The 23958-nt window shown below is 39.2% G+C and overlaps 2 protein-coding genes across 22 annotated transcripts in view; one reads left to right on the top strand and one right to left on the bottom strand.

Annotated features, from left to right (window-relative positions):
• The window catches only part of MLH1 (mutL homolog 1), a 28789-nt gene extending 23413 nt beyond the window's left edge, over positions 1-5376 (top strand). For 3 of the 5 annotated variants that reach the window (XM_083577958.1, XM_083577959.1, XM_083577960.1), the window contains 4 exons: positions 1222-1386; positions 2183-2275; positions 2666-2779; positions 4087-5376. In XM_083577958.1, coding sequence (XP_083434084.1) covers positions 1222-1386; positions 2183-2275; positions 2666-2779; positions 4087-4254 — 540 coding nt within the window. In that variant the 3' untranslated portion in view covers positions 4255-5376. The remainder of the gene's footprint in view (positions 1-1221; positions 1387-2182; positions 2276-2665; positions 2780-4086) is intronic. The other 2 variants (XR_014540121.1, XR_014540122.1) reach the window with 2 other exon arrangements.
• LRRFIP2 (LRR binding FLII interacting protein 2) overlaps positions 5032-23958 on the bottom strand; it is a 49630-nt gene continuing 30703 nt past the window's right edge. For 5 of the 17 annotated variants that reach the window (XM_083577965.1, XM_083577970.1, XM_083577971.1 and 2 more), the window contains 13 exons: positions 23780-23824; positions 22593-22700; positions 21660-21731; positions 17640-17810; positions 16078-16170; positions 15277-15369; positions 13176-13277; positions 12818-12950; positions 12080-12129; positions 10919-11039; positions 8124-8203; positions 6779-6883; positions 5032-5908 (listed from right to left, as the gene is read on the bottom strand). In XM_083577965.1, coding sequence (XP_083434091.1) covers positions 5798-5908; positions 6779-6883; positions 8124-8203; positions 10919-11039; positions 12080-12129; positions 12818-12950; positions 13176-13277; positions 15277-15369; positions 16078-16170; positions 17640-17810; positions 21660-21731; positions 22593-22700; positions 23780-23824 — 1284 coding nt within the window. In that variant the 3' untranslated portion in view covers positions 5032-5797. Of the gene's footprint in view, positions 5909-6778; positions 6884-7360; positions 7756-8073; positions 8204-10918; positions 11040-12079; positions 12130-12817; positions 12951-13175; positions 13278-15276; positions 15370-16077; positions 16171-17639; positions 17811-21659; positions 21732-22592; positions 22701-23779; positions 23825-23958 lie in introns of those variants that run through there. The other 12 variants (XM_083577969.1, XM_083577966.1, XM_083577961.1 and 9 more) reach the window with 8 other exon arrangements.

The following is a 23958-nucleotide window of genomic DNA, read 5'->3' as shown; positions in this document are numbered from 1 at the left end:
CTAAATTGAATGGCTTGGGCTGTTGACATGATTGCCCCTGAGCACCGTCTCCCACTTGGTACAGTCTGCTTGGCTCCTTGTGAGGAAGCAAGCTGGGAGATGGTTTGAATGTAAGTGAAAGAAAACTCCAATGGAATGCAAGTGAACAGTGGTGAGGGCTCATCATTTTGCCTACTTAGTGGCAGTGAAGGCAGCAATACTTTGCTGCTTCCATTGCATCCTCAATATGCTGTCCAGCAGAGCTTTTCCAGGTAATGTGAGGTCTTTTACAGTCTGGTCCGAAGAAGGTGACAGAACCTAAAATAACTTGCTGTGACTTTGTTTACAAAGCATTTTGAGGATAAAATCACTTGCATCCGCCAGGACCTTGACTTCACTGTTACAGCAGATGAATCTCAAAAGGTGTCCAGAGCATTGTCTAGTCCTGTTGCATTGGATGAGTTTCAGTTAGTAAGGCTTGAGGACATGGACAAGGTGCCTGGATTGGTCACTTATGCGTTGGACTCTTGCCTGCTCTTAGCTGATAAAAGCTAGCAGGGAGGGGACAACTGGTTGGGCCAGAGAGCTGATCAGTGTTTCCATACATGAGGGGATGGTTCCTGCCTGATTGAAGGAGGCAGTGGTTAAACCACTCCTTGTATTTGGAAAACCTAAGTAATTACTGGCCAGTTGCCAATCTCCTCTACTTGGGCAAGGTTCTTGAGCACATAGTCACAGACCAGATCCGAGTGCTTTGTCTGAGTTTGCTGTGGTTCCAGTCCTCCTTGGGTAGACGTGTCCAGAGGGTGATTTTTGAGGAGCCCCGTGGAACCTTCACTGTAGGCTTCCCCGTGGTTTGATTTTATCCCCTTTACTATTTAACAATGAAACCGCTGAGTTGGGTCAGTGGGCTGAATATGTTGTCAGCAATATGCTGATGACACACGACTCTACTTCTCCTTTACATCTGCAGGCAGTGGATGTGCTGGACTGTTGTCTTGCCTCAGTAATGGACTAGATGAGAACCAAGAAACTGAAGCTCAATCCAAATAAACTAAAACACTGTTAGTAGGTGGTTCCCTAGACCGGATAGATGGGAGGTAGCATCCTCTTGATAGGGTTACAGTCCTTTTAAAGAAGCAGATACTTCTCCATCCCCCAAGCTGTATGTATTTGTGGAAAAGTCAGTTGGGTGCATGAATGACAGGTAATGATTTGTGCTATTTTTTTGGGTAAATGTAGGAACCAGCTCCACTCTATGATCTAGCTATGCTAGCCTTGGAGAATGACGAAAGTGGTTGGACAGAAGATGATGGTCCAAAGGAAGGCCTCGCTGAATACATTGTTGACTTTCTAACGAAGAAGAGTGCCATGCTGAAAGACTATTTCTCTCTTGAAATTGATGAAGTAACTACCTTTTTCTATCCTGGGGTGGTTTAGTCATTAGCTGCCGTACTGTACATTTTACAGTATCCATTGAGTACAGAGCAAGATTGAATTATCAGATGATCTTAAGAAGATATGAACAAGCACTCTAATGCACCTACAAGCAACAGCTTCACTCCTCATTTCATGCAAACCAAAAAGTATTCCATTAAATATAGCTTCCTATTATGTCTGAACCAGGAAACTATGCCTTAATGCTAGGATAACAGTGATTTAGAGTTGGATGAATATCTTAGTTTTATTGGAAGCCCTTAGCCACTGTTTCCCAGTATGGAGGTAGCACAGAGCTATTGTTCTGTAAATTCTTCCAGATGTCTTCACTTGTAGCAAATTGGCTGCACATGAGAAAATAAGACTTGATCATATCTCTGATTATTCATCTGAGTAATATTCAGCTGAATGCTGTCAATAAATAGAGAAACTCTATAAGTAGCAGTTTTGGGCCACTGGGGAGGAGTGGGGATACAAAAGCTACAGGAAAGCAATAAATTTATTATTACCAAACAGAAAGGCAGAAAGTAGTATGCCACACCAGCTGAGCCGAAATCTTTTTTGTTTTATGTATGAATTTTGTTTCACCTTGGTAAAGGATACAGATAAATAAAATGGGATACTACGCTAGTTCCAAAGAACAGAAAATACAAAAAATGTCACAAGCAGACAGCAGGTAGATTTTGCCATGTTTGTAGTCCTTGGCATATTGATGTATACATAGGAGAATAAGCATCAAAATAATGGAGAAACATTCTATTTACAGATGGGAAATCTTACAGGACTACCACTCCTGATAGATAATTACGTTCCTCCACTGGAAGGGCTGCCTATGTTTGTCCTTCGTTTGGCCACAGAGGTATGTCAATATTCAGCATGAATTAGTGAAGCCATATTTACATAGAATTATTTCATTTTGACTAATGCAGTTGGGTCAGTCTTAGGTATTTGCTTAGTCACATTCCTTTTTCTCACAGAAACTCATTTTTTGTTCAGTCTAAAGTGAAACTCATGTGCTTATACTAGCTGCAAAAAAATTGAGTAACAGTTCCGCATTAAGGAGATTTTCTGTCCTGATCAATTGAGCCAATACTAGTTGCTTACAAGAGTGCTGCTGAAAACTTCCTCCTATATGACTGATCTTTGCCTCCAACTCCACTTTAGATTTTCATATGTAGAAATAGCTGCAATTGGATATGTAACTGCTGTAGGCTTTCTGTATTTATTGAAGTTATATTTTCTTCTCCAGGTGAACTGGGATGAAGAAAAGGAATGTTTTGATACCTTGAGTAAAGAATGTGCCATGTTCTACTCCATTAGAAAACAGTATATAATGGAAGACTCTGATCTTACTACTCAACAGGTACAGTCTTCATTTGTTATTTTTCCCTGTATCAAAACTACATTCTGAAATCTTGCATTTAGGGCTGGGAATAGAAAGAGTGAGTTGAAGGCAGTACTACAGGCAAAAGAGTTGAAGAGGACTACCTCATGAAACCAAAGTTCTTTAGGCCAACTGAGTGGCACAAGTACAGCCTTAGAGGCAGCCACCTTTCCCCGTCAATGGGGGAATTTTAGAAAATGTGGTGATAAGATAAATTAGTGCATGTTTTAAATATGCTGGATCTGTCACTGCCAATGCTGGGGAGAGCACTATGAGCTCTGAGGGCACCTTGTATGGAGGGATATAAATGCTGCTACCAAACCCCATTATCGTTTAGGTTGGGTCAGGTTAACAAAAGTAGCATCTCTAATAGGCAAAGATCCTTACATGGCAGAGCTTTGCCCTTATCAAGATCACAAGAGTAAATTGGGGGGAATGAGTCTCAATCCCTGGGACGACAGTGGCAGGTCATGCTCTCGCATTCTGAGGTGGAGAAAGGACAGCTAAAGGTAAAGGATCCCTGGACAGTTAAGTCCAGTCACACTTGACCATGGGGTGTGGCATATATCTTGCTTCAGGCAGAGGGAGCTGGTGCTTGTCCGCAGACAGCTTTTCAGGTCGTGGCCAGCATTGACTAAACTGCTTCTGGTGCAACGGGACACCGTGACAAGTGCCAGAGCGCACAGAAACACCATACCTTCCCACTGCAGTGGTACCTATTATCTACTTGGGCCGCTATGCTTTTAAACTGCTAGGTTAGCAGGAGATGGGAGAGAGCAATGGGAGCTCAACCCGTCACACAGACTTAAACTGCCAACCTTCCGATTGGCAAGCCGAAGGACAGCAAGTACTGTGAATGCCACAGATTTCAGTCTATATTCGTCCTTAGTTATAAGCCAAGTGCTACCCGAGGAGATGGAGTTCCTTCACTGAGACAGTCATTGCCGTTAGCAGAATGATCAAGCAAGGGTTCCAAACAGAAAAGTATAGGTGTCATCGGGAAGAGTGATGCTCAGAAGTGGCTTACGGAACATCTATTGCCAGAATGGTGGCACATAAGAATGAATAATCCTTTCAGAACAATTAAGCGTCATGTTAATAGTGCATGACTCTGACCATTTCTTCTTTTGGTATAAATTTCACAAGCTGAATGAGCAGTAGATAGGGAAACAAATAAATACGTAGAACTCTAAAAGGAGGTGATGCATTAGCCACAGAATTATTGAACACAACATTAGTATTTACTAAAACCTTAGTCAAACTGCTTTATTTAAACTACTTTGCAGGCTGAAGACTCTGGAGCTGGTAAGAGATCATGGAAATGGACAGTGGAACATGTGCTTTATAAAGTTCTTCGGACATACCTTTTGCCTCCTAAAAACTTCACAGAAGATGGCAGCATTTTGCAGCTTGCTAATTTACCAGACTTGTACAAAGTGTTTGAAAGATGCTGAACACAGACATATGTAGATCAGTACCTGTTACACAGCTTTCCCTGCAGTGGTGCTGTTATCACTGAGAATTGTAGAAGTGACTGAATTGCAGACCAGGAAGTGTTCAGCTTTACAAGATGCCAGAATACACAACTTTTGTATAGGATGACTAGCAAATACCAAAGCTTCTACCTGTGGCTGAAAAGTGGACAAGGTAGCCAGTTCAGAGTTCTGTAGACAAAGGTATGGAGCCCTCTTCACTTTATCTTATAAACTAATAATGAATTATGTAGGTCCATTTGGGGATGGATTGGATAAATATAAAAATCTGACAGCAGCATCCTTAAATGCTAGTCATCCAGGACGAGATGATGTTACCATATTAAAATTGAGGAACTACCATCTTTGCTTCTGAACGCAAGAAACAAGGTGAGGGGGCAGGAAAAGCTCAAAGCACCTACCTATATAGGGGCTAGATAACAGCAGACTGATGTTTCTGTGACTCCAGGATCTTGGGCAAACAAACTGGTCAATTAATCTATGTGAGCCCAAGAACAATGTAACAAGCCCTAGACATTTGGCAAATGTGCAACTGTTGATTGAACACACTTAGCCTCTTATAAAAAGGTTAGCCACATCCACGGTCAGTTGCAAAGTAAGGTAGCTAACCTGTGTTACAATTTCATAATGTAGTGAAGCTGTTTGTGTCACACATTTGTTTTTAAGTTAACATTGCAAATGCTTAACACAATGAAAAGTTGCTAACTAAAGTAAAAACATACCCCGACACATTCAATGTTCATTTTGTTAAGCAAATTGTCCATTTATTGTTTATATCCTTCACCACATTTCTCCTACCCACCCAGTGTTCCACTCCACGCTTGAGCAGCTGCCAACACCAGGTTTACAATGTACAGCAAAACGTAAGTCACCACTCTTAACATAAAGAGTAGTTATGAATAGTACTTTAGGAAGTCTAAACTCAGGTTGTGCATCACCCATGCAATAAAGCAAATTTTATACAGTCATTTCTATTTTATATAAATTTAAATATTTTACAAAAGTGTTTTCCATCAAAATGTATAAAGTTTAGCAAACATAGAACCCCCAAAGGTATCTTAAAATAAATGTTATGATTCCAAAGGTTATCTTAATCATTGACGTCTACATTGCACCATATAGAAGGCACTTGTGCCATGTGATGTCTTCAGCACATAATTGGTTAATTTGTAATGCAGCATTCACTTGAATTCATGCAGTTGTCTCCAAGCACCAAGCAGCATTAAAGCAGTGGAAGAGAGTTTCAATGAATACATTTGATTTCACAATTGTGAAATAACAGCATTGGGCTTGAGAAGACTCTAGAATTAAGCTGCAAAACTCATTCGCATAAAAATTCAGAGGTTTTTTTTTCATCCACTTGTTACAAAATATTTGCCACTTAATTATGAAACTAAAACTCATTGAACAACTCAATGTTCAATGCTTGTGCCAAAGAAAGTCTGTATTAAAACAAGCTAGGGACAAGTTTTCAAGGAGCAGTGCAATTTTTTAAACTTTCTTTCTACTGTTGAGATAGGAGTGCAGTTCTGTTTGCCTTCATTTTCTCCAACCGTTTTACTAAGTGGCTGTTGGTCATCTCCATCTCTTCTATCCTGTCCAATGCTGTTCTTAACTGAAAAGAAAAAGCCAATACCTTGTAAGTGCAACAGTTTGAGAGGACTAAAGAATTTTAAATCAAGCCAATGCAGTTTCAAAAAACAAAGGAAAAACTAAAACTTTAGTGGAGGTTTGGTGTAGTTTAAAAACATGTTTACACAATGAAGGTCCGGAGGCCATGTAGTTACTCGAAACCAACCCATCTACAAACAGAATTTCCACTCTGCCAGTTTGACTAAATTACCCGGTAGGTAATTTGAATCCAAAAAAAGGTAGGTGGATAAACTGGATCTAAAGCAATTATGTAGAACCTGAAAGGATATCTTAACCGCAAAGAGGGGCCTAGAGGTAAGTGCAGAACCTTCCACCTGCCTCATCACTTCTCCAAGTTATGATTGATTATGGTATCAAACCCCAGTAGAGAGGAAAGCTCTAAGAAGGGAAGGGGAGCACAGCCACTTTTAACATTGGGACACATTTTTTCAATTCATTAGAGCACACACAGGTTTAAAAAAGTAATCTGTTGTGATTTTAGTATTTTTTCCACCAGAGAACCCCCCAGCTATTGTTTAATAACAAGCCATCGTACATGAGTATGCAGTAACGACATTCTGATTTTAAACATAGGGAAGCATACTGCAACAGCAGAAGATTGATCTCTCTGTATAGTTCCTCAGTAACCGCTAACTTTTTTTATTAATGTAACAGTCCAAAAAATCCCACATGACAATGTCTGTGCTCACCATTCCCATTTCCAGAGACGGTCAAGAGGCAGAATATTTTAAAGACTTTGATATAAAAATAACCTCACCCCATCTTTAAATGTTATTGCCTCCTATATATAAATTCTTAGAACTTTTTCACACTGTGTGAAAGAGACAATTACCTCTCGCTGAAGTTTTCTCTTTTCTGCTTTGAGTTCATCTTCTACTTTTTCTGCATTCTCAGCAGCAGTTTTGTATCGTACTACTTGTCCTTCAAGTCTTACAACCTAAAAGATCAAACAGGTTTAAAGCAATGATTCACTCATGTTCCCGTATACAAGGAGTGCCCCCTTTATCTGTGACCTTCCTTTATATAGCACTTAAAAGGCACAAAACATGTCACCTTTACTGCCTCCCTTGAGGCAGCCAACTATCATTGCTGTATTCAAACTATCATGTCTCAGCTTCATCAGCCGACTTTTGAACAAGCCTGCTTGATGTCTTCATGCGAGTGAACAAGGCAGGAAAGTCTTCAGTTAAACTATGGCTCCCTATTGTGTCAAACATGCCAGAATATTAAGCCAACAGCTTAATATCTTGGGCTTGTTCACAAGGCATTAATCATAAAACTTAGGAAATCAGGTAATGATTGTCTGAATGTGGCCAGTATGTGCTGAATGGTAATGCTTCAAGAATCTTACAGGATACCAATGAATTTATGTGAATGGTGAGACTAGGCTCAACTCTACCAAGCAATTTTATAAGAAAGCCACCCATCCATGTGGCTTGTCCCAGCCACTCTGAGCAGCTTCCCACAAATATAAAAGCACCAAACATTAAAAACATCACTTTTACAAGGCTGTAAAAGCCTTATTTTTAAAATGTGTACCTGTTCCCCACAAATTTTCACATGCACTATGTAGCTGTATTTTCATTTTGTTAGCTTAGAATATAAGTGGCTATTTTCTTGCAAAGTTCACACCCACCAACTCATATACCTAATAGCTCTGGTCCTCTGAAAGGATGAAACCCACGTTCAGGGACAAATTCTCTATAGGAGCATGAAGCCCTCAAGATAATTTGCCACATTGGCTCTACTGAATTATGATGTGGAGGACATAGTTTCTGCAATCTATTACACAAGAGCATAATACATGTACAGTGGTGCCCCGCAAGACGAATGCCTCGCAAGACGGAAAACCCGCTAGACAAAAGGGTTTTCCGTTTTGGAGGTGCTTCGCAAAACGAATTTCCTATGGGCTTGCTTCACAAGACGAAAATGTCTTGCGAGTTCCTGCGGGTTTTTTTCCTTTCCCCCCTTTTCCCAAGCTGCTAAGCCGCTTATCAGCTGATCCGCTAAACCGCTAATAGCGCTAATCCGCTAAGTCGCTAATGGGCTTGCTTCGCAAGACGAAAAAACCGCAAGACAAAGAGACTCGCGGAACGGATTCTTTTCGTCTTGCGAGGCACCACTGTATGTGGTATCAAAAAAAGTTTAGGAAATACGTATAACAAAAAGGTACCCACATTTTGTTCCAGAGTAGTTATATCTTGTTCAGCTTTTGAAAGCTTAAACTTGAATTCACTTATTTGTCTGTTGGCATCTCCTAGAAACAAGAAAATTAAGCATTTAATGGCTGTCAACTGAACATTTAAATCAAATGTCAGTGAAGATTATATTTTTCTGCTTTGGCTAAAATAGGATAGGAAATGTTGGACGTACCTGTACAATTTGTTATTTGATGAAAGGATAGCACATAGTACATAAAATAGACTTTTTTGAGGAGTGAATTCCCTATGGGTTTTTATCCCTCAAAATCTAAAGTGCTCAAGAGTTTTAGCCAATCATTTTATTGAAATAAAACACAGCATCCCTGGATAATGGGCTCTTGGTTTTGAGTGTAGTGATGGGTTGTGATTAGAAAATATAGTCAACTGGTTACATAAGGGTCAAGAATATTTAAAATATCAGATGTCTGCTAAGGTGCTGGGTTTGTCCTTGCTTGCTGAAGGGCTTGTGGGTGGGGTATAAGCAGTCCTTCGGAAGTTTGAGGGTCAACTTCTTTAAGACGTGATCTGAGAAAAGTTGTAACAGGTTACCCTTTTGCAGAAATTAATCTGGAGAGTTTCTTTCCTAAATCATACCTCATCCAGCATGTGTTGTAAGTCCTGCTAAAGGATGCTACTTTCAGAGAGAATGAATGGGGATGGTAGTAAAATAAATTTTACTGAGAGTAGACCCACCTTAGTTGTGTTCATCAATTTCAGTAGGTCTGCTCTGAGTAAAATGTAGTTAAAAGCCACCCAAGGAGCCCTCATTGGTACTAGCTCTTAAATGAAATATTTCCTCAACTGTAGTCTTCTGTTAAACCTCCTGAACCTATTTCTTTCTACCACTGTAGATCTTCACTCTTGAAACCCTATCTCATTTAAGATAACTATATCAGGTCCAAGTGCATTGTGGGGAGTGTGCGCTAAAGTACAGTGGTACCTCGGGTTAAGTACTTAATTCGTTCCGGAGGTCTGTTCTTAACCTGAAACTGTTCTTAACCTGAAGCACCACTTTAGCTAATGGGGCCTCTCGCTTCTGCCGTGCGATTTCTGTTCTCATCTTGAAGCAAAGTTCTTAACCCAAGGTACTATTTCTGAGTTAGCGGAGTCTGTAACCTGAAGCGTATGTAACCCGAGGTACCACTGTAAAATGAAAAGGGATGTTTCCTAACATAAGGCAAAATGATTTTGAATACAAGTTTCAAATTCAAATGGCTAGATTACACTCCAAATCTACTAAAAGTACCTAGCACTGTATAATTTCACTAGGGTCCAAAGATTACTTCATTCAACAATTCATAGAATTGGAAGGGACCACGGGGCTCATCTAGTCCAACTGCCTGCAATACAGAAATCATTTGCCCCCTGTGGAGCTTGAACCCACGACCCCAAGATTAAGAGTCTCATGTTTCACTGACTGAGCTGTACCTACTATATATGAATAAGCGGGTACAGATGACAATATACGCAGCAGACATGTAAAGATGACACACACCATGTGTACACATTGTAGGAAATTCACTGCCTTCTGTGGGTTCAGGGTGTGCATATATGACCAACTGCAATCTTCACATTACAAACATGTAGATAAAATGTAATGTGTGATGTAGGATGGACTTAAAGCCATTGGAAGATGAAATTCAACTTGCAGGTCTCAACTTCAGTAATTCATTACTGAATAATCATTTTATTCTACAAAATATGTTTATATTTCTCCTTTTGCTTCCGTCTACTACATCACTTTGTGATGTACAAATTTTGTTGAACAATAATCCAAAAATTTCATGGGAAATGAGCAGAGATTCTTGGTCCCACTCTTGAGCAATGCAGAGACACAGGGTTCACTGCTTTAGCCATGGGACTACAAGTTCTGCAAACCTCTAGACCAGGGGTTGTCAACCTGGTCCCTACTGCCCACTTGTGGGTGTTTCAGGATTCTAGGTGGGTGGGAGGGGGTTCTACAGCAAAAGCTGAATCCTCCTTCCATCGAGTACTAGTGGGCGGTAAGGAAATTTGACCATCAAGAAAGATGCATTAATGGGCAATAGGTATAAAAAGATTCACTACCCCTGCTCTATAGGAACGCGGGTGGTGCTGTGCGTTAAACCACAGAACCTAGGACTTGCTGATCAGAAGGTTGGCAGTTCAAATCCCCGCGACAGGGTGAGCTCCCGTTGCTCGGTCCCTGCTCCTGCCCACCTAGCAGTTCGAAAGCACGTCAAAGTGCAAGTAGATAAATAGGTACTACTCCGGCGGGAAGGTAAAAAGCGTTTCCGTGCGCTGCTCTGGCTCACCAGAAGTGGCTTAGTCATGCTGGCCACATGACCTGGAAGCTGTATGCCGGCTCCCTCGGCCAATAAAGCAAGATGAGCGCCGCAACCCCAGAGTCAGCCACGACTGGACCTAATAGTCAGGGGTCCCCTTTACCTTTTACCCCTGCTCTAGATGTTTCTGAAATGTTCTGCACACATGCAGATCCCATATGTGTAACTGCAGAGAAACCACAATCTAAGTGTTCCTACTCTCATTTAATTTTCTCAAAATCTGTGTAGCAGCTTAAGCAAGAAGATTAATCCAACGAATTCCAGGAATTTAAGCCAAGGTCGCCTTATGCTCCCATCTACTGCATTTTACTGTATTCTATATATTTTATATTTTGCTATTTATGTGGGATGTGGCAACAGAAAAACGTTCAGGCATGAATGTTCCTACCATGTGCACTCTTCAAAGTAGAAATGCCATACGGAATTGAAGAATGAAAATATACATACTCTGCATTTCAATAAACTGCAAATCTGAACCGTTTTCCAATCCCGTTAAATTAGCATTTGTGCCATCATTTCCAGAGGATTTCTGCCGTTCTTCCTCCAACTGTAATTTCATTTTTTTAATCTGAAATGAAAATATAGCATTCTGTGAGTAGTTCAATATTATGTCTATTTACACTTGATAAGGTGTATTACTGGCATTTACAACCATTTTTTTTATGGTCATCGTATACTGCTCCATAGTAAGTAAGTAAGTAAGCAGTTCATAGTAACTAATTTTAACATAAAATAATTGCACAGTATGTGTCGGTGACACTGTGGACTTGCCGATCAGAAGGTCAGCGGTTCGAATCCCCGCAACGGGGTGAGCTCCTGTTGCTCGGTCCCTGCTCCTGCCAACCTAGCAGTTCAAAAGCACGAAGTGCAAGTAGATAAATAGGTACCACTCCAGCGGGAAGGTAAACAGCGTTTCCGTGCACTGCTCTGGTTTGCCAGAAGTGGCTTAGTCATGCTGGCCACATGACCCGGAAGCTGTGCGCTGGCTCCATTGGCCAGTAAAGCGAGATGAACGCACAACCCCAGAGTTGGCCACAACTGGACCTAATGGTCAGGGGTTCCTTTACTTTTATGTGTCGGAACAAGGTTATTAGAATGCTACTGCTATTCCAAGAGAATAGCAGCTTAGTTGTGGATATGTGTGAAGAGTGGACTTCTTTAAATAATAATATCATCACAGGTTTCCACCAGTAGCAATGAATGACCTTAAGTGACCAACATTCAGCAACAAGGAAATATTGAGACAGTTTTACAATGGGGTGGAAAGAGAATCCTAGTGATAGACAAACGCTACAACCACTTCTAATTTCAGGGTTGTTGTTTGCTTATTTTCTAGTTTAAGTCTCAGGGTTTGGGGTACATAGTTCTCATGACATTAAGATTGTAACATTAATTTATTCTTTGGAGCATGAGGCAAAGCTATGGAAGTAGATGCAATCCCTGAAGGTCTGCAAGAAACATTAAGCATGAAGTTTTTCAGTAGCAAGCAGTGTTGCTCAAGGACAGCAAGGGCCTGGTACTGTTTAATAACTTTCCCCAAATTGAAAAGAGTCTGAGTCTGAGCCGTTCAATCACTTTTCGGTTGCGGGAAGGGGAGAGAGACTTTACCTGTGACAATAGCTCTTCCTTTTCTCCAGCTAGCTTTCGTAGCCTAACATCTAAAAGAAACAAACAATTCAGTTAGAAAATTCCAATTCCTTCCATTGGAAGTTTAGCAAAACGAAAAAGGTTAAAAGAAAGAACTCTCTTGGATGAACAGAATTTCATTTGAAATTTCATTAAGAAACAGCAAGGTCAGTAAGAACTTCAAAAAGTGTAAAATTGTGTATTAAGTTTTTTTTAAAATGATACTTATTTGGACCTAAGAGACTTGCTTTCAAGAATGAAGGACTGGACATACTACAATTGAATAGCAACTAAACTAACAATTCCATATTTGGTACTTTTCACATGATAGCTGAAAGTATGGCAATGACTCTTTTTAAAGACATAGACCGTAGCACACAGTGCTGTAATGTCCACTGAACTAATATTCAGTGGAGTATAATTATTGCTTTTTGCACGCATTTTGAATTCTGACATTCATTTCCACATGATACTGCTTTATTTATCTTTTTAGTAAGCTATATAGGTACATACAGTGCATCTATAAATACCATATCATCTCTGAACAGATTCCAAGACTGCTGCAACTATGTAATTCACACAGAACTAATAGTTCCATCTATTCAAAAACAAGTAAAACTCTTTATAAATGTGGGAGGGGGCCTAAGGTACTCATTCTTATCTATACACATTGAAAATGAAAGTCAACATTCTGAAGAAAGTGGTTCTCTGTAAATTTACCTAGTGGTCCTTCTCCTGCGGATTCCAAGACCTGAGCAGCTTCTTGCGATACAACGGTTATAGAACCAACTACTGGTTCATGGTTGACATCACCATTTGGAGTGCCATCTGGGATGATAACTAATCCATGCTTCTGGAAAAAACACAAGATTAACAGTCTCTAAGAGAAAGCTTATGTTTATTGGTGAACGCTTTGCTCAGTAGACGCTGCAAGAAGCAGCACCACCACTGCTCCTGTTCATGCTTTAGCTTCAGTGGAAAAGGGGCATGCTGAAGTAATGATATGTCCCTCTCCAACACACTGACTATGGCTTCATCCAGCAGTCGACATTGCCAAGTGCTGCTACAGCTAACGTACCTCTCCTGTCTTCATTGTTTCCTTCAGGTCAGCCAGCTCATCTCTGAGCTCATCCCGCTCAATCCTAATGCAGTCAAAGTACTCTTTCTGTCTCTCTAGGGCCTGGGTGCAGGCAGGTAGCGGAAAGGAACAGCATAGAGAGAGAATGTGCGATAGGTAAGAAAGATTTCTTGCAAATAAAAGATAATTAGCTGAACAAAAAGTGAGGCAAAAAGGAGAAAAGAAAGTCGTGCACAGTCCTGTGTTTGCCACAGAAGTTCATGCTTGGCATAAATATCCTCCACCACCCCGGCATTACAACAGACCTGGGAAATGCTAAAAAAATCTCAGCGATTCCATGTTACGTACTAAACTATAAATACAATTCATGTCTGTTTTAATAAAGTAACCTTAGGCTTTCTGCCTAGTGCTTGAGCCAAGCTGAATGAGTTCAACAATCCCATAGTTCCAAAAACATTTGGATTTTGAAAGATCAGAGATAAAGCATGTTTAATTTTTGCAATCTATTCAAGCATAACAAACACAGCCAATTGTGTTGTAGGATACAGCTGTACTGATTTATTTATTTTTAATGGATCTGGGACTTTTGGTAGCAGTCCTAGAAAACCCTATCCGTTACACTAGAGATGGGGCACTTGTGGGCCTCCAGCTCTTGCTGGACGCCTAAACAGCATGCTCAATGATCAAGGATGGAGGAAATCCAAGAACACCTAAAGGACCATGGACACCCATTCCTGCAATACAATACAACCTTTTCAACAGGAAACGAGCAAGGGCTTTTTATGGGAAGATATTCATATATGAAAGAAGTGAATCTGTATTGTGCCTGCTCATAGGTTAAGCATCCTCTAGAGGGGGGGGGGGAGGGCATTAGGCCTTCCCTCACCATTAGGAGAAGTTAATAACCAAATGAGAGATTTTTTTCAGTTACTTGAATGCAGAAGTTCCTATAAATTTGGGAGATTACTAACAAACAGGATCCTATTTATGGAATCTCATTTTAAAATATTTTCACGTGTGGAAAAGGCAGTTTGCAAGATCTGATCCATGGAAACAATCCTAGAGAGAAAATAGTGTCCAACAGACTCTAAATCTATGCCCTGGCAGCTTTCAATTATGCTATAGGCCAGTTTTTCTACTACAGTCGTACCTTGGTTCTCAAACGCCTTGGTATTTGTATCTTTCGGCTCCTGAATGCCAAAAACCTGGAAGTGTTCCGGTTTGCGAACGTTTTTCAAAAGCCGAATGTCCAATACTGCTTCTGCTTGAGTGCAGGAAACTCCTGCAGCCAATTGGAAGCTGTGCCTTGGTTTTGGAACGGTTTTGGGAATCAAATGGACTCCCGGAACGGATTAAGTTCGAGAACCAAGGTTCCACTGTACTAAGAAGTTGTAACACTTTTTCAAATTTATAGTGTCAGTCTCAGAATCTCTTAACACCACGCAATCGTATACACCCATTTTGCATATTACTTGAATGAAGGGGCATCATGGATGTCTGCAGGGAAAGGCCAAAGTGCTCAACACAGGGATGGCAGGGGAAGGACTGAGTAGCCATGCAGATGCACAGCACCTTTTTCTATACATGACGCCTTCTTATATGATTCATATGTGAATGGCGTACAGTTTAAATGAAATCAGTGGGTATTAAGTTACAAGTCCAATTGACTTCAATGACCTTTAACTTCTTCTGGACTAATACATATGTATGTGTGTGCCCAACCAAGCAAAATTGTTTTTATGCCCTGAATGCTTAAGTATTTAGACAGTAAATGCTTTTGAGGCTGTCTCAAAACTCTATTTTTAATCAGTGCAACGAACAGGCCTATCATCCAAATCCAAAATAACTGTACTAGAATCTAGCTATAACACTGGAATTAAATCACTGCAGTGCTTGAATATGTTTATCTTTATGTTCAAAATCCGCTAATACATGAAGTTTTAGGTTCAAGCTGCATGCCGTATTTATTTACTCTCAAATATTCAGTATGAAATACTTCTATCTGCAACACCCAATTCAACACTGGAACCATCAACAATCCCGCTGCCAACTTATACCAGTCTATTCCTAATCACTCTTCACCTCAGTATTCATCTCATACCCCAATTTTTTTATCTTTCCAATTAACTGTTTCCTGGAGGTCAAACACCTCTTTGGTTATAGATTCTATTCTCTGTTGCATGCGTTGGTTCTCCTGCAGTAAACACAGGGAAAGAATAAAAGAAGGGAAAAGACAAGTAAAGGAAATTACAAGGAGATACGAGGAAGTCAGTAAGGCAGTCAATGAAACACAGAAGATGAAGGTTTTGTGAATAAAGGTTTGGCTAAGAGGTTCTCTCCCCTTTGTTAAATAAAACTATGAATAGCTTTAGGATAAGATCTATATTACATCGAAGTACACCGTACAGCTGACATTGATTATATTGGAACCACAAGCTTAGGCATAAATCTATGTTGCCATTCAGCTTTAAAGCGACTACCAAGCCCAACAAACCAAAGTTAATTTTACTCAAACATATTACTGAAAGGACTTCTGCTTAAATGCTAAAACTATATTTGCTACCAAGCTCATAACAGCATAGCATACCTAAACAAAAATACTGTTTAAGCAACGGATGGACAGTACCAACTCATAGGGATGAAAAGCTCATTGACAAAAGTCATTGATGAGCCAGACTCTGAATATGTGCTCCCAAACAGGGAACATGTGACACATTGCTTTTTGTCTGATGGTGTCATGACTTCTTTTGATCCCAGCACACTGCTCTAGCTCTTTATAAACTGGCACCCAAGTGCCAGAAACAGCACATGCTGCAGTCTTTCCTGAATGAAAGCATTTTAGACAACAGAAAAAGCAGATTTTATCTTGAATGCAAGTTATTTGCCAAGTATAAACATGTACCTCTATTAGTTCATCTCTCTGGCGAAGACCCTCTTTAAGTTCATCCATCTTATGCTGCAGAACGGTGCACATATGTTTCTGCCTTTCCAACTCCTGTATTAAGGAAATATAAATTAAGCAGCTGAAAATTAAAGTCCAAGCATATTATATGTTAGTTAATGAAATAAGCATGATAGGAACATTAATAGTACAATTATTTGCTATTTAATTGGGCTGATTCACAAAAATGGAACTAGCTTATATGAGTATAGATTTGTTTTAGCTGCTCTGTCTGTTCTCCAACACTACTCTCTTAAGGGGTGGGCTAACTCCTGAAATAGGTGGGCTATTTTTAAATTTATTTATTATTGGTGAATACTCTGGATCCATAATTTATAAAGCAAGAGTACACACTCAGAATCTCTTTGCAGTAGAATGACCCCAAGCTTAAGAACTTAAGTGGTGCCCTGCTGGCTCAGATTAAGGCTCATATAGGTCCCACAGTGGCCAGCCAGATCTGTTTGGAAAACCACAAATAGGACATTTGTGACCCTATTACCTACTTGTTCCCAGTAATGAGACAGATCGACTATCAATGTAGAGGTTTCATTTTGAGTTATTATAGTTAATAGCCATTAACCTCTGCCTGACATTTGTATAATCCTTTTTGAAGACAGAGCATCATGATTTTCTAAATTCCAATTCTTAAGAGGAAACAAGGAAGCAACTTGCCTACAGGTCTGTCCACAGGCGTTCTCCATTATGCTTCCTAACCAAAGCAAAAGCAGTGCACAGTCAAGATAACTGACCAGTACAACTTATGCCTACCCTTAACTGGGAGCCTAATAACTTGCAGGAGCTAGATGGTTTACTGGCAGATCTCAGTCCACCTCAGTCGCCTCTACATTCAAGACCACCCCACTAAACAAAATGGCCTGTGAAGTCTTCACCAACCTGTTGCCCTCAGGATGTTTGGGAACACAGCTCCCATCTAGTCTAAAACATTTGGTGGGTATCTGGTTAGGGAAGTTTGAAGAAAGCATGATAATCAAGTTCTGCACGTAGCTGCAAGTAAACCTCTTTACTGATGCAGTTACTAGTGCCTTAAGCCTTTGATTGCAGCTAAGGACCAGAGCAGCTTTCAACTTTGCAGACAACTGGTTGCTGCCGTTTGAAAAGAACCTCTCATTCTGAAAACTTGGACGGTATTGCCAATTAGTTTAAAAGAGGACAGACTGCTGATAGTTCAAAGGGATAGAAAGTAACTAACCTAAGATTAAATAAGCAATGACCTGGATTGCCCCAGGATAAGTGATTGTATAAATAAGCCCGAAAATGGCTGAATGCAAACCAATCTATTTATAAGTTGCAGAAAAACATTCAATGGTCTTAAGAATCATTACATTATCCTACTTGAGAGCCCATCAACAAAATTAACCTTGTAAAGTTTTCAACTTCATTAAAATTACAGAGACCAAGTTGATTAACAAATTACAGGCATGCAGAAACACACACTTAAGCTTCTTAATATTTAGCTAATAATGCAAATTCTTTATTAGTAATAATACAGAAAATACAAATACCTTTGTCTTATCTTCATTTTCTCTGTAATACTCTGCTAACTGCTCCTCTCTTTCCTCAATGACATCCTTTAGAGTATCCACTTGATAGATTAAGTTATTTTTCTCATTATCCAGTTGGGCATTAGAAACCATTGCTTTTTTAAATTTCTCTTCAACTTCAGCAAGTGACTCCTAGATACATAATGTAAGACCTTATTAAACTTAATTTTACTCATCGTATTAAACATTAGAAATACATAATACAATTTTGCTAAAGTAGCAAACAGACTTTTGTTTCATATTCCACTGACTTAACTGTCTTTAATAAAACCCAATAATAAATCTGCAGAAGTCAAATAAATAGGGACCTATAGAAAAATGTTAATCACATATCTTATTTTTCTCTTATTCTTCTAGCAGAATGCCAGTAACCCAAGCAATATTTTTTTTAACATATGAAAGCCTAAAGAAAAACATTTACAGAGAGGTAGTTGTGTTAGTCTGCTCAGGAAAACAAAAAAAGTCTTGTGGCACTTTAGACTAACCAATGCACTTCGGCGTAAACCTTTATGTGCTACAGTCTCAGCTTCAATTTAGTTCAGATTACACAGACCTCACAAAACCAAACTTCCGTTCACAGATAACTAAGGACACTATAGTGTATTTCTAATACTAGATGTACCAGTTAAGTAAGACTTCAGCTATTTAACCAAGTAAGTGAACATTCAATATTATCAGAGCTTTACCGTTAGGAAACGTTATTTGCAGATGTTTTTCTACACTTTCCCTGTCCACATGAAAAGTTACAATCCCCTCTAAATAAGCCATTCAACCAGTCTGCTATCAGTTTGGAGATGAAACAGGGTAACTTTTTTTAAAAAAAGAGTTGCTGCTACATACTTTGGACGACCTAGTACACGGAAGTACATAAACTTGTAAATTAAAAGATGTTAGTATTTAAACAACCACCTCTAAACTACCTGTCAGGAACCTGTGAATTTACAGCGTTGATGGCAGTGAAGAGGGTAAGGAGGAGTAACGTCAAAAGATGACACATCAGGCAAACAAACTCAAGCATTTTGACAGACAACCTGCAACAACTCCCTCCAAAGGGAAAATGGAGGCTGGAGAAAAAAGCAGGAGCAGATCTACTCAAGTCCCGGATAGCAGGTAGTATCTTGGAGGAGGAGATTGGGAGTTAAGCTTTTCCTAGCTTCAGAGCTGTATCTTTCCTGCTACATTGCTATAAAATACGTGGGTTTGGGGCTAACAGCATGGGAAAACTTTGGGGAGGGGGAGGCATTATTTACAACCCTGAGGCCTAAACAGGGCTCCTTTTGCAGGATGATTGGATCCTGGACAAGAGCAACCCACTTGGGGGGTTGAGTTTGCACTTCAACATTATGTTACAGGTCTCACTAGTCATCCGACTATAAATAAGAAGTTTTAAAGGCATTAACAATGTAATTTATGCGTGAAGCACAATTATGCCCATCTGCTAGTGAAATGAAACTTGTCATTTCTCGCATCCAGCCCTTGCAGACCCAGATCTGCTTGAGGGTTCCCAATCCACTGGGGCAGATTTTGGGGGCACATGAGATGTTGGAGGAAGGAGAGAATGGAGAAGCACAATTACACTATACTGGATCTTCACTTGTACCTTTGTAAGAAATATTGTAAGATCCCAAAAATGCAATTCATGTCAGCTTTAAATTCATGTCTAAATATAATCAGTTCATGTCTACCTATATTCACTCTCCAAAAAATGGGAGGGGGGTACTAGCATACACTCAGGAAACTAGACTTATAAATCAGTCAATTTTTGAAGATGGTATTTCCTTATAAAACATCCATTTTTTTTTTTTTACATGCATGCTTTCCTGTGAAGTACAGAACATTAAACTATATTGTGGTGCATTGCAATATTGCCTTCACTTCAAAACCAAATTCTACAAAAGTGCCAAATGAAATGCAGAATAGGACAAGCCCTGCCCCAAAGCATTTTTGCTTTAAACAGACAAGCAGACAGTGTGGGAAAGCATGAACAATTATGGCTAAAAGCATCATGTTAGTTCTCTGAACTTTCCTCTTTTGCAAGGTGTGTACACACCATAATTATTTAATGGGTGTATCTATTCAGGGATGACATATTTTTACGTGTGATTAGCTAAAAAGTGGATGGGAAGGGAAGAGAAGAGAAGAATGCAGGTGGGAGGCGAGTAAGGTAGAAAAACTTGCAAAAATACAGTGGAAGGGCCTTGCCTGAGTTGGCAAATCAGTGTCATAATTTATTTCAAAACACACAACTAGTCAATGCATTTATGAGGATCAACCAAAATGTCTCAAAACTGATACTACTTTTTATACCAAGGTAGTCCATTTATAGTTTCAGTTACAATACTGCAATCTAATTATGGTGGGTTTTTCAGAAGCTCGCTACAATTTTGTGACATTTTGGTTGGTTCTAATAAAGGTATTGCCAACTACATTTTCAGGGTTTTTCCCCTTACAGATGAATATAGTTACAATTGCTTTTTACAGACATGCTTTATATAGCACCATACAATGAATCTAGTACAGACAAGGGTAAGGTGTAAAAGAAGATAATGATCTCACCAAGATTAAAAGATAAAAGCAAACAAGTGGATATGCTAGCTATTATATGTACACCTCTTTGGAACCCAACCATTGACTATCAGTTATTCTGCATGAGAGATAATGAAAAACCTTAAGCTGCAATAGGATTTATACTATAGGCAAAATTTCCAGCTACCTGCACCTTTTGGTTGAAGTTTCCACAATGGTCCACTTTGTACATCACAGTAAACCACAATTAATGGTTTGCTGTGAATGCAGAAATCACTTACACTTTGCTACTCCCCTAGGGCATATAGGAACAACAAGCCATGATGCCTGGCTCAGTGTTACATCCAAATGGGTGAAATGCGAGACTGTAAGCTTGTTTTGCCTAGACACACCACAAACAGTTAGCCAAGGACAAATCCTGGCTTTACATCATGGTATGTTTTGACCTAAACTACAGCCCTTGGTTCAGATGTAATGCTAAGTCAGGATTTATGGTTTGTTGGTCCTGCTAGGGAAAAAAGGTCATGATAAAATTGTGATATGTAAATGTTGCCATTTATTATCAAGACATGCAGTAGCTCCTGCAGTAGAGAGGTTCCCATGTCTAAAGTGGTAACTGGGATGATTAGGTTATAATGGAAAACAGATTTTTACATAAAGTAGTTGTTAAGGTTCACAGAACCAGGGAAAGGGCTCACACTCTATACCAGCTTGTAGAAATATCTTTAACTTGAGCTAATTGGCTAGGTTACCAAAAATTCTTTGGAAGTATAGTAAGCATTCTAAGAAGACACTTAGGTTTGACCTTTGTATGTTTTCTAGTGAAAAGGAATTCCATGACTGAGAGGAGTCTCTATAACTGTTTGAATAGGAGTTGCCTCTGTAATTTTTAATCCAAGCTGGTAATCCACATGAGGCAAAAAGATATATAGATTATATGTGTCTCAATGGATCATACCAAAGTTTTCTGTGTTTGTTTTTAGCATGCCAAAAAATAAAACAATAAATCATACTTTTACATGTTTTTACAGTCTATGAAAGTGGGAGTTTAATTATTTCTTGGAATAAATTTCTGGTCCAATATTATTATTTTGAAACTCAGCTGTGCCCCCCATCCCTCATCATATTATTGGTAATATCCAGCTGCTAATTAAAAGAATAAAATGGAACTGCAAATAATACAAAAGCATCTGCTAAACTTCCTATATTATTTACTTTAGTGGAACGGAACGTTCATTGCCTTTTTCACATAACACATTAAACACTTAAACATAAGGGGGGGAAATCATTGGCAGATTATATATATTAAAATATGAACCAATTTTTAGTTGGTATGTTAGGCAAGAACTTTTAAAAAGTGAGGTGTTAGTAAAGCTCTGTTAGTGAAACTGGCAAAAACTTAATTGCTGACATATTACCATAGAGAATGCATGCTTGGGAGAAACCTTGCTATACCTTTAGTTCTTTAAGTCCCTGCATGTATCTCCCTTCTACATCTTGTATCTGGTCCTTAAGATCATAGATATCCTGCAGGACATAGGAATGAACCATTGCATAAGAACATTGCAAAGAACTTACTATTGAACTCTGTGCTTAAAGCCCAGGAATTTAGATTAGTGTGTGTTTCACTTGAACAAATTAAATTACTGCTGTATTCTTAATTTTCTAACTTGACTGACATATGTGCATTTTTAATTCAGTGCTTTCTATAAAGCTAAAAAAATGGGGAGAAATAATGTATAATGTTTGTAAATTGAAATGTTTTATTACCGAAACCTCACGCGCTCAAAGTATCACACAATCTAATTTCAAACATATAAAAGGCATCACAATCTTATCTTGGATACTATACTGAAAAGATATACCCATTAATATGAACTAAAATCTTTACAGCTAAACAATTACAGCCGGTTCTAAACAGTACAAATAATTCCCTACTTCTTTCACAGACTGCTAAGGGATGGTTAAGAATAAGAAGCCTGATCAATAGGTGATATTTTAAATGCTAAACTGCTACATTTAGCACTAATTACACTGATGAAATCTCCACAAGCCTGAGCAATGTGCCAGACATGCTCCTCCTTGCTTCCCCCTCTTCTTTTCCCATGTAACCAAGAGTAAGACTGCTGCGGAGTTTAGTTTCTTTTTCAAACAGCATTGGCATAGTGTTACGTATAAACCAAAGTGCCTGGTATGTTATTAATTTTATATCCCACGCATTCCCGCAGCAAGCATTTTGTAATCAAAGGAAAATTTAAAAACCCAAACCCCTGATTGCTTTTTAAAAGGTGCTTTGATTCTGTCTTGTAGTCTTATTCAATGTCCATTTCTTCCTCTCCGAATGAAGGAGGATAACCTTTTATTTTTAGCCAATGAAAGTCTGCTCACCCGCAATTCACTTAAGGAGGTATCAGGATCCACTAGACTGCTAGTATCTCCACTTCCTCGTCTAGATGAGTTTCCACTCAAAGGAGTTGCTGAATTGCGAGATGCTGGCTAAAGAAAGAAAAACATGGCATGAAAACTCCCATACATTTCAAGATCTTTCCCCAACACACTATGAAGTTCAGATTTCAACATTCAAGTGTCTCCCCACTTATGCACATTTGAGTTGTGTGTGACCGTGTCTATGTGTGGCGCCAGGAAATAATTAAATAAATCAAACTAAACTCTGAAAAGGCGCAAAAATGGCCCATAAAGAAAAGGGAAACTGCAAAAATGGTGTGAAAAGAGCAGGAAAACAACTAGCAATCCCAAGAGCCTTTGCAACTGCAAGCCAGATACTTTGAGGTACTGGTTTACCCCGCTTGTCGTTGTTTCTGCATTATCCTTCAGTGATGAGGAAGACTGAGCGCCATCACTGACACCATTCATGCCAGTCTGAGAAGTACTGTTTTGTTTTTTAAAGGGTTTCCAGAGGTTTAGGTGTTTACTGTTGTTTTAGATGGCGTTCCCCACTATACACGATTTCACGTATAAGTGCGGTACATGGTAACGTAACCCCTGTGTAAATGGGGAGGTGCCTGTACTAAAACTTCCAAATACTGTAGTATATTTCCTTGAAAAGATTGATAAACTTTTCTAAGTCCCCATATAGTCCAGTCTATTCAAATATCCTTTTTCATCAAACAGCTCTTACAGGAGCAGAACTTATTTTAAAATTATCTTCTTACAAGATACTTTTGTTGTAAGCCACCCAGAGTGGCTGGGGAAACCCAGCCAGATGGGCAGGGTATGTATAAATAAATTATTATTATTATTATTATTATTATTATTATTATTATTATACGGCAAATGGGTTATAGATCTGGCATAACATTATTTGTAATCTTCTCCAGTCTGTACCCTCTAGATATTTTGGACTGCAAATCCCATCAGACCCAGTGATCACAGCTGATGTAGATGATCTACACCATATTCTGTCAAACAAATAGTTGAAAAATTATAATGAAGACAATCAGCAACACACAGGAGGCTGGAGAATCTCCTGATATCCAACCATGCTTTTTTGAATTGACATCAATGTGCAGACTTTGATATGTTTTAAAGTTGTCCAAATCACTTTAAACACTCACCCTTGTATACAAGTCAGAATATGGCCTGTCACTCTTTTCTTCCAGCTGGAAAAAAAGAAAAGTGTTAATATTAAATTTGAATCACTGTATTAGAAATCTGAATTACTGGGATCCCCTTTTCATCCATGTCAACACAAAGCTGAAACAGTATTATACAATGAAAGTTTCCTTCTTCCTTC

This window comes from Podarcis filfolensis (genome assembly GCF_964270895.1).
Source record: "Podarcis filfolensis genome assembly, chromosome: 12".
Lineage (NCBI taxonomy): Eukaryota > Metazoa > Chordata > Lepidosauria > Squamata > Lacertidae > Podarcis > Podarcis filfolensis.
The sequence above is the reverse complement of the archived record's forward strand: the minus strand, read 5'-3'. Positions and strand labels throughout refer to the sequence as shown.